The 11,395-nt window shown below is 37.0% G+C and overlaps 1 protein-coding gene across 1 annotated transcript in view; it reads right to left on the bottom strand.

Annotated features, from left to right (window-relative positions):
• Positions 1-956: 956 nt before the first annotated feature.
• pvrl2l (PVR cell adhesion molecule related 2 like) overlaps positions 957-11,395 on the bottom strand; it is a 114,865-nt gene continuing 104,426 nt past the window's right edge. Inside the window, exons 7-10 of the mRNA XM_072675519.1 lie at positions 9,918-10,056; positions 9,640-9,697; positions 7,938-8,039; positions 957-4,643 (exon numbers count right to left, since the gene is read on the bottom strand). Of these exons, the coding sequence (XP_072531620.1) occupies positions 4,431-4,643; positions 7,938-8,039; positions 9,640-9,697; positions 9,918-10,056 (512 nt within the window). The 3' untranslated portion in view covers positions 957-4,430. The remainder of the gene's footprint in view (positions 4,644-7,937; positions 8,040-9,639; positions 9,698-9,917; positions 10,057-11,395) is intronic.

Below are 11,395 nucleotides of genomic sequence, written 5' to 3'. Positions count from 1 at the left end.
TAAGATCAGTTGTGTTTTGGTCACACTCAAAAAAAAGAAAGAAAATGCCATATTAAATCAGGTGTCAAAGTTGAGAATTGACTAGATGACTTCTAGTTGAACAGAGAACAACCCACTACATAACACGCACCAGAAACGTCATAGGAATTTTGTATGTCCTTTAAATTATGCCTTTATATAAAAAACAAATAATAATAATAATAATAATAATACATATACAAAAATCTGCTCAAACATCTGATTTCTACCACAGTCAGGTGCAACTTGACCTTAGTTAAGGCTTTATAGAGGCAGCACTGGAACCCACCAGGGACAATGAGGTACATACAGGTGTCTTTCATTTTTTTTAGGGTCAACAGTGGGATAGTGCCTTAGGTTGTCAGCAGCACATCTGAAAAACATTAGACTGGACATTTGACCTGCTTCAGTAAACGTTAAAATGTTTGCTGGAACATGTACAAGCTTCAGAGCCCAAGCCTGCACATTTTAACTTTAAATATTGTGTGTGCATTCTGCAGTTTCCAGATTGCTGGCAGCAGTTGCTGCTGTTGCGGAAAGGGTTGAGAACCTCTTTCTGATAATATCTGGGAAAGATAAGTATAGCATAGGGTCTTTATAACAGGGGCATTAATTATGAAGTGTGTGTTCTTGAAAAGCAATTGGAGACCAAGAACATTTATTGACACTACATAACACACTCTAGAAGCCATGTGAACAAGTGTAATTAAAAAGCAGAACATTTGGTCTCAGGACATGGCAAAATGTGTGAGCCTGCATGGTTTATTCTTTTCTACAGTAAAGATAATAAACAACACAGTATATTTTACTCATCCAGGAAAAAAGAGCATAGGAGGAAACAATCAGATTTACCATTGAACAAATTGCATTACTACTATGACTTTTATATCGCTCCAGTTTCACTTAATACATTACCTAAAGAAACAAGAGAGAGAATATATGCCTCATTTTTTTATTTGACATCACAATGATCCATAAACATAGAACAAGTGTCCCCTACAGATCACCCACGCAAAAAACAAAACAAAACAAAACAAACAGACCCCCCCCCCCACACACACACACACACACAAATACATCTAGAGGGCTAGTGTGTGGTGGTTTGTACAATCAACTGTATTTTTGTGGTTATAATTGTAAAGTGGCAGAACATAAGCATCAATAAAACAAGTAACAAAGGCACATTTGGCTCAGCAATGATGATGATTAACAAACTAAAGAGTGGCAGACAAGTGGAGCTTTGACATGGTAATGTCTGACAAAGCCCACACTTACAAGAAATACAGTAGCTGTGCACCTTTTGCAGTAAAAGGGGCAACACCCCAAAATCTCTTTTTAAATGGCAGTGATTGTCTTTTTTTCCTCAAATGATCATGAGCTCATGAGCACAACATGAGCACAACATAATGCATGATGTTACTCAGAAGATACATAATACTGATCCATTTCAAAACAAGAAAAGAAAATTTAACTTTAACCCCTTAACACACATCATAAACATTAATAATGATCATAGCAGTATGTTTCAACAGTGATTGAAAATACAAAGAAACTGTATTTCAGTAAAAGTATTATGTTAAAAATTGCTCAACTGAAAGTGTAAGTATGGAGCCAAACATAAACTGTAGTGAAAGTAATTTTCTATTCTTGGTGGTGTGTGGTGCAGGAAGTAATCGGTGGTACTGGTCCTCAAACATAAACTAATAAGCAAAATTTTGGTCAGTACTGTTTTAGAATGATATGAACACGGTTGGATGTTTTAGTGAAAAATTCAGATGTAGACGACCTTAAATAATTGTGTAGAGGAAACAAAAAGATGGTCTTTGACATTTACAATGAGCACTTTGAAGGTCAACATAATAATTTAAAGAGTTACTAATACTTCCACTTGAGTAAAATAATAATCTACAAAGATTCTTAAGTAGCAGTACCATTACTCAAGCATTTTCCAGGCCTGGTTTCTAATACATTGAAACTGTTGAGGAATTAGATTGTACTTATGTGCTGCACTGTATAGTACTAAAAGTATTATGATCTATTCAGGAATGCATTAACCTGCAAGTGTGTGCTTTGCTAAATCTTCTTTTAACCTAAAACGGGAAACTGATGAATGGTGAGAATAATAAATGCGTAACACTTTTTCATAGTTCAGTGACAGAGTTGGCCAGTGACTGCTGCTCTGTTACAGGGTTATCTGAAAGTCATCGTCATCTGCAGAATGTTCAGCACCAAACTCATTTAATATGTGCAATATTCATGGATGAGCTGTATGCGTCAAAGGGTTATCACCGACCCATATGATGTTTCTGAGAAAAGCATGGCAAAACGGTAACGACCCATACGGCACTGTTTTTAGTGGAATTGTAAAGTCAGAGCCATCTTGCACATGGGAATAATGCTAGCTACCCAGAATTTCATGCAGCATGCAAATATTAAGTCCTTTTTTTCTTCAAGGAACAAAGACAAAAACAGCACTCAACAAGTAGAAAAAAGGAAATGTTTCGATTGTCATTTCGAATGAAGTATTGCGGTGGTTGCATGTAACTCTCCATTTCCTTCCACATCCAAAAGCAGAGGATCAGCCAGTAAATGTATTTAACCTATTTTGGAATGATTGCCTTCAATATTAGCAAGATGTACTACCTATCTGTAGCAAAATATGAAACTGTATATTGTGCAGGGTTAATTCTCAGTCCTTACTTAAACTCTACACTTAAAACCGGTTTGGCTTATTGTAACTTACTTCTAGATCGCCATTGTTTTAATACAGGCCATGTCACTTAATTGCCCGAAAACTAATTGCCAGAGTTATGCGCTGTGATGATTGGTTCCTAGGTTCATTCTAAAGATTCTCTTAGAAACCGCTGACATCACAATTACGGAGCAATGTAGCTACAAAATAATGATAATTAGCCAGAGCATCTGTAACAACTTAAAGCACACTTTTACTTTGGCTTTGGTCCAGCCAACTTGTTTTAAGGATCTATTTGAATGCCCCACATGTGTGCTGGGTTTGCAAGACACAAAGAAAAGCATGTCCAGTCTGCATCTTGAAGATGTGGGTAAGCAAAGTACGAAAGCAGGCTGTTGGCTCTTTGGCACAAGTACGATTTGATTCTTTCAAACACTTCAATAACTATCTGGAATTTTCCATGTTTGGTACATCCTCAAAGGCAAGCTTCTCAGAAAAAGTAAGCAAGAGGTCAAGTAGCAACATATCCAAAGTACCACATTACTGCCCACATGCTAATAGAAATAATTTTGGTCTCTGAGTATTCCAGACAATTACTCATCATAAAGATCATAAATATGGGGGTTATTTCAGCATTTACCCACCAGAAAACACAGGTATACTCTAACCTACAATGTGACCAAACCAATAATACTTGTCACTGCTTTCTGATTATGAAAAACTATGTTAGGTTGTAGAGGATTAAAAAACGCTCCACAGTTTATTACAGTGAGTAAATATATCTCCCACTCCACTGCTCTGTATAAAAACATTGTGCTTTATGTGGCCTGAGAGATGGGGGTTGGAATGAGGCATGGGGAGAGAAAAAAAAGCAACAAACATGTGCCCATTGTGTTTTAAAAATTCACCAGTCATGCCATGCAGATTACACGAAGATCTTCACAGTTTATATTTGAAACATTGGCATACATTAATAATAACTTAAAATAAACTGTCAAAAATGTACAATTTCATTTCATATGCCATTTTTTTCTGAGCACACATTTGACCAAATATATATTATTTCATAATAATATTTACAGTTTTCTTTTGGTAACTTCAAATTTAAATTTAGACAATTTAAGAACGTAAGGTGAAAAAGATAAAATAATGTTAGTCACCTTGCAAATCAAAAAAAGTTTAAATACAAAATATAAAAATATTTTTTTTTGCCAAATGTGAAATACATTGCATATAATACAAGACAGTTCATTTAAAATCACTGAAGTTGAAAACACAGGCAAAGGCAAGTGATATCAACAAATATAGGTGCATTGCACTGCATGGTTGCAAAATAAAATCTGAAGTACTGGTAAAATTAAAAGTAAATACAGTAAATTTTGACATACTGAAAGTTTTTTTTTTCTTCAGCTAAAATTGGAATTCATTGATAAAGGAAATTTCCTTAAAAGGAAAGTATTACTAATTTTCATCATTTTCCCCCACACACTGCATTAGGTTTTGCACTATGAAACAATGTCAACCTCTCAATCAGAGCGGTATGGTACGGCTGCAGTTATAACACTCCAGACAGCATGAAAATTGGCTATATGACATCCTCACCCCGTATTTAGGCTGGGGTGGTTTCTGTAGGCGCCCGAGCCATGGTAGTCAATCTTGCTTAACTCCAGCTGAGGTTGGACAGGAGGGTGGCAGTGCGGTTAGCTGGCAGCCTTAATTTCTAAACCAACATAGGCGCAGACACAAAACTCTCCCCACGGGCTACATTAGCAGCTGGGGGTTCGTGGTTGGCTTCCATAATGTCATGGTTTGCGGTCTCATATGGAGGAAGTGAATCACTGGCAGTTTCATCCATCCCAGGAGGGTGCCCTGAACCCTCCCAAGCAGAGGGGGCACCACCATTCGCAGGGCTGGGGTTCTCATCATCAAGATCCTGAAAAAGCAACAAGTTATTAGTGGATAAATGTTCTCTACACAGACTTTTAAGCAACTGCTAAGTAAAGCTTACAGTGTTTAAATATATACAAAATTATTACACAAACGCTGAGCACAATTGTTGAAGCCGATTGTAAAATATTTTCACCAGCTGTTAGCTTTCACAATCATGATTACATCACAAAAAAACAATATTAACAAGGTGAGCTTTCACCACTTGATGTGAGACAAATGTGAATAAAAAAATTGAATTAAGCTTTCTTATTCTTGGTCATGGATCTTACAAAACTTCTGAAGGTTGCTTTAACATGTCTATAGCAGTGATGAGGAACATTTGTTAATTTGAGCTAAACTATGTCTGTCATTAGTTGGAAGCTACTAGAACGAACAACACGGAAACAAGATACTATTACCATAATTTATGACGGTATATAAAAGACCTCTGAAATGTTAATCACAATTATTTTATGGCAATTGCAAATTGTCCATCTGAAAATTCCTGGTGCTGAAATTTGTGGTGAGGAAGCAGAAAAGGTTTTCTTTTGATGACTCTTTCATGAAAGTCATATTTGTACAATTACAGCAGAACAGTGCACCACCACCTTCAAAGCCTTCTTAATTGCCCTGAAGGTATTTTGGAGTCAAACAGGGGTTTTGATTTGGCTTTCTAGCAATTATACAATCACTTTTTTGGCACGGTTTATTGGTTTTCCAGATCTCAACTTGAGCTCCACCATTCTTGTTTACTGCCATTGCTTAATAACATTCCAAACTGAGGATACCTATAAAACACCTACCTGAAGCACCTACCTGAAGATTTGCAATATTCCCATAGCCTAACATAAAAAAAATTAAAAGTTCTTTTATTACTGATGCCCATAAAGCATTATCAGCCAGCAGCCTGCTATTGGCATCATCTTGGTGGAAGGGTTAAAATTTGTGTATGCAACATGGGTCTATACAGCCACCCTGTGTGTTGTCAGTACTGCAGGATAAGGCGGGCAATAAGTAAAAGGAATGTTTTCCTGGCAAACATCAATTACCTTAATTCTTAATGAAAAACTGTGCTAGAACGTCTATGCTGGTCCAGTGCAAGTTCCCTTCATGGCTGCAGTTTATCCACACTCGGTTGGACATGTCCAACTTGATATAGCACGGTGTCACAAGACATGTATCATCACTGAATTGTTCCATGAATTTCAGGGCATCATTGCTTTTGTGCCCTGTACAGTCCCAAGATTTAACCATATTGACGTTTTTTGGGATGAGGTGGCGAGGATCATTCAGAGGAACACTGTGCAGGCATCTAATTTGCAGTTACTGTGGAGCACATTATTCCAGAACACATGGATAATTTTATGTGGTCCTAATAGCCAAAGAAGGCAAAATAAGACTAGACAGATGTACCCAACTTACTGCCAAACCAGTGTGTGCTTGAATGCATGGCGTGACAAGCATGAGTAAGTGATGATTGCTTTCTTTTCTCACCTATTTCAAACCGATTAAGAGAACTCGAGCCAGAGTCTCGGGGAAAAAAAGTCTGAGGAAAACGTGTGACTTATATTTATATTTATACTGATATTTGTAAAGGTGCAATCTTGCTGCACTAGCAGGAAATTCTTGGATAATAACATTATTTAAAATCTGGCTGTGTGCGAATGAGCTTGCATGGGTCCAGCAGCTGTGACATTTTTTCCTAAATCCGCAGAAGTCTCAAGTTTTCTACCGTAGATATTCATTCACATCTAGTAGTGACTCAGGACTGAGCTGAGGACCATGAGCCTGGTGCCAACAGGATGGTTATTGAAAGGTCATAAATACCTGCAATCAGCTCCTCAGCTTGTGATCTCTGATCTTTGTAAGAAAAGAAATCTGTTCATTTTTGAACACTGTGCCTCAAGGCAACATATTGTCACTGTTCTTTAAAAACAATGCATGGACCAAAAGAAATGCTCCAAAAGGACAAACTCTTTTTACATTGGAATGAACTACTTCCATTGGAAATTAAGAAGGTCCCTTGTTCTTCTGTAAATTTGTCAGTGTGGAGAAGGTGTCTGTGTGACAGTGACAATATATAAAGAATACTGTATGGGAAAGTAGACAGAATAGGAACCCCTCAGTCTTTGCAGCACATTCAGCCTCTGTGGAGGTGTGGGTGTGTGTGGCTGTACACACACTCATTGTAGTAGTAATTGGCTTTACGGTTATCATGGGAGATGAAATAACCAGCTCATCATATTAATCCTCATAAAGGGCCTTTGGCAGTGTTAGTGCAGCTCATCACAGATTTCTCTGAGTCACTAGGCTTTTACTTTTAGTGCGAGCATGTAAGCTGCTCACCACGACATGGACCATTTAGAGTCTTTTGTGAAGTAGGTAAAATGGTTAATAGTGATATATGTTTTTTTCCTGTGGCATGTTTAATAAAAATATACATCATTAGACATGTTAACCATTTTTTTAAGCTTGCTCAAGTAGGACAAACTACTGGTTTCTAACAAACTCAGATCATCATGTTCTTATCTCCTCTAGTTCTTTTCTTTTTTTTTTATCTGACAGTTATAGAAAACATTCTCATCCAATTTATGGAGGAAAATGTTCTATTATAAGTGTTATATGTGTTCATTTGTTCTTTATCTCAGATTTGCAATTTACAATCATGTAACAGTTTTAGTCATATGGTCTGCATATGGTGCTGCTTTGAAGAGCATATGCTTTTAAAAGAAATATGATGTATTTATATACACACATGGGACATGCATAACTATGGCCTGTGCAAAGCAGCCCAGAGAGCAGCAATGAGGAATTAATCAGATGTCTAAACATCTTTTTATTTTGCTGTCTAATATTAAGAACAACAATAGCAAAAAAACTATAAACTATATATTAAAACTATATATAAACTATATATAAACTATATTAAAACTATATATTAAACCATCTGTTGATGTTGGTGGTATTTTGTCTGTTATCGCACAGTTGTGGTAATTGCTAGTTAGAAAATGTTTGCAGCCAAACAAGCCGCAAATGGTGGCATCCAAGTCCAAGCGGGGGTTGGAAGCCAGTTGGATATAACATCGTAATTCCAAGCCCTCTACTACAGAACTGTGGCAGACAAAGGCTTTGCCTCATTTCCTGTGGATGCTTTTACCCCCGTTCACACTAGCAAATAACCAATGACATTCAAGCAATAATAGTTGCTTGAGAAATCTGCTCTGTAATATACAGTACATCACTTCATGCACTACATGCTCACAATGAGAACCTATGAGGAATTAAATCATGTTCTTACTGTAACTGGTTCAGCAGCAGTGGTCTCATAGTAGTTTGTTTCATAGTTGCTGAGAGGCTGACTTTCTGTGATGGTCACCGTCTGGTCCTTTGGTTTTTGAAGCTGCACACACACAGACATAGAAAGATCACAAATACACAACAAATAGCCAAACACAGTCCTACCTTATAGAACAAATTGGTCTATCACACAATCTAATTGATTGCATTTTGTGTTGTTATGTCAGAAAACAATATTTGTTTGCTACACTACTAAGAATTTCACTGAGCACTGGTTGGAAAGTAACAACAAAATATGGTTCAGTCTAAGCTTAAGGTGGAAATACTGTCTTTGGTGGAGGGAACCTTAAAAACATTTAATTTAATTTTAATATTTGAAATCGTTTTTAGGGCTTTGTATGGTTTACTTTTTCTTTCACTTTGTAAAACTGTTTAAAAATGCATAAAACACTTGTGTTATTATTATACAAAACATCACAGCTGCAATGGCTAATATTATTTGTATTATCACTCTTCCTCTTGAGCACATGTACACTAAAAGATGAACACACAAAATATGCAATGAGGTCACTCTTGTCCCAAATCACTGCAATCAATACCCATTACTCTAGGTTTAAGCCATTTCACTGGTTAGCAGTACACATGCTACTCTTCCCTCTCAACTTCCAGAGAAATACATGGCAAATAATCACACAACAGTATATGTGATGCATGTAACCAATCATATCTGCTCCTGGGGTGAATCCAGACATCGTTCTCAATGCTTTAAAACTTTTCTTACCATAATTTAACACGCTTCCCAATAGTCTACTAATGTTTAGCCAATTTATGTATCTCTAATGTGCTTAGACAGAGGATTTCATTACAACAATGAGAGTCTGTTTGTTGCAATGTATGTTTAAATGGCATGAGAGTCATGTATGTTTAAAAACAAAAAGTACTGCATATGACTTATGTAATACTAGAGTCAGTAGATTAGGAAGTGGTTTTATGGTTTCTAATTTTTTTTTAAAAAGGTCTTAAAAATGAAGTGATATACATACATACAGAGGCAAGAAAAGTATGTCAACCCTTTGGAATGTTATGGCTATGTGCATTAATTTGTCATAAAATATGGTCTGATACTTGATCCAAGTCAAGTGTATTGACAAATATAATGTGCCTAAAATAATAAAACATTAAAACAAAGAAAAAGAAATTGAACACACTTATTCAACATTCAAAGTGGTAGTAAAAAAGTAAGTGAGTTAATGATCCCAAAAAAGCTAATTGGAGAAAAAAAGCTAATTGGCTAATTTGTGTTCATGAGTCTTGTTGGGGTTATTGCTACCGGGGGGTGGGCAGTGAACCAGCTATTAATTCCAAGGGTTCACTTTTTCCACTACTTTTGAATGTTAAATGAGTGTGTTCAATAAAGACCTGTAAGATCATATTTTTGTGTGTTATTATTAGGCACATAATATTTGTCATATTATTGACTTGGATTTTATGACAAAAGAATGCAGAAAAACATACAATTCCAAAGGGTTCACATAATGTTTCTAGCCATTGTATATCAAATATTAAGTGAGTACAGCTAGTGTTTTTCTCTAACAATGGACCCCCACAAAACGTCTGTCTGTTTTATAGGTCATACGGTTAAGAACATGACATAAAAATGACAAACACTTCAAACATTACAGACAGAAGTCGTCTCAGCTCACCATCTCAGTTGAGCCGCCAGTCTTCATAGGGGGAGGCGGCTTGTGCTTGGGTGGCCCACTGATTGCGCAAGAAATACAAGGGGTCGGGTTAGTTGTAATTATGCTTCACTGTCATACTGCGTAGGTGTAAATTAGAATGCATGGAAAAGAGATGGAACAAAAATAAATTGGAGGTTCTAGATGAGAGGGGGAGAGAAAATGCTTCATAGAAGAAGTGAGAAAATAAAGGTTTAGAAGGTGTAAGGCGTGTGTGTGTGTGTGTGTCTATTTATACTCACTCTCCGTTTTCAGTACTTTGGAGGCGCTTGCGGTACATGGCCACCCCAGCTCCAATCAGACACAGAATGACCACAGCACCAATGATGCCACCAATGATGCCCCCAGTCACTGATGCTTTCTGGGCTTGCTTACCCTTTGCTACGAAGATAAAGGAACACACAGAAGAATTTCATTAACCCAGTGTTGAAGCTGCAATATTATTTTTGCAGAAATATATGTGCACATGTTTATGTCTTCTGTTTATGCATTTTGGTTCTGTGCAGAATTAATGAGAGAGCAGAGGGAGAGGAGAATAACAGGCCGCACCAGAATAGAAATGTGGCAATTCTGAAATATATTAAACTTTAAGGATATGTGTGTGTTATATAACTCTTACATTTCAGTTCCAATTTTAAAAATCAGAGCGTGGTTTAGTTACCCTTGGTCATTAATCTAGCTAAATAGGGGGTCTATCATCTACCCTATCTGAGCTAAGACAGCAAGACATTTTAAGCATGTTGAGAGCAGTTTTGTTTTTACTTTATATTTATTTTGCTGTTTGTGAGAAACGGGATTCACAGTCATAGTGTGCTCAGACTTGTTGTTGGCGTGGTAAGCTAAAATTATCCTCCTTGCTGCATTCACAGATACTGATTAGAGAGAAAGAGAGAGAGAGAGAGAGAGACCTTTGAATGTTTTGGCAGTGCTGATACATTGTCACGCTAATAAAGCCCCCATAAAATGCAAGGGGAAAAGAGATAAAAAAAATAAAAAAAACACAACAACTTGACAGCAAAAGCAAATGATTGAGGGAGAAAGTGGGAGATGGTGATGAAGTGAAAGGAGTAACAGAGCATCAGAGGAGGATTCTATATTAGTTCAAAGCAAGAAATGTATTGTAATATTACCGTTCACCACAGGTGGCGCTGTCGCTACTGAAAGTATTACTATTCTATGTCTCAGCAATCATTTATCAGCTTAAGGCGACACTTTTTTTAAATCAATTTCATTGTATACTGGTTGTAAAACACCTCAGGGCTGGGTGCACACACACAAACACAAGATTTGGCTGGGGTCCAAAACAACAACTGGTAGTGGATGTCCAGAATGCTTAAACGACACCCTGCTTGTCATACATACACACACAAATACACTCTGTACCTGCAGGCAGTGTCTAGCACAGCCTAGAAAATACTTGTCTGCAGTCACACCCTTTCAACCAAATCACAAGCTGGTAGCTGTCAATTATTCATTTCTGTTGTGGAGGAGAGACTGAGGGAAAGAAGAATGAGCAGAGGAATTCATGGCTGGATTGCAGCCAAGTCATTTTTATTATGCCTGTTTAGATGTTAGTCTGGTTTTATCTGGTAGATGAACTCAACACCCCCCCCCAAAAAAAAAACTGAAACAGAACAAACAATAATACAAAACAAAAACACACATTTTACACACATTTTCCCCATGACATTTACGGATATGAGAGTTTAAATGAACGCAT

The sequence above is a fragment of the Salminus brasiliensis genome, chromosome 3 (genome assembly GCF_030463535.1).
Source record: "Salminus brasiliensis chromosome 3, fSalBra1.hap2, whole genome shotgun sequence".
In the NCBI taxonomy this organism is placed as follows: Eukaryota; Metazoa; Chordata; class Actinopteri; order Characiformes; family Bryconidae; genus Salminus; species Salminus brasiliensis.
This window is presented reverse-complemented; position numbering and strand designations above follow the sequence as displayed.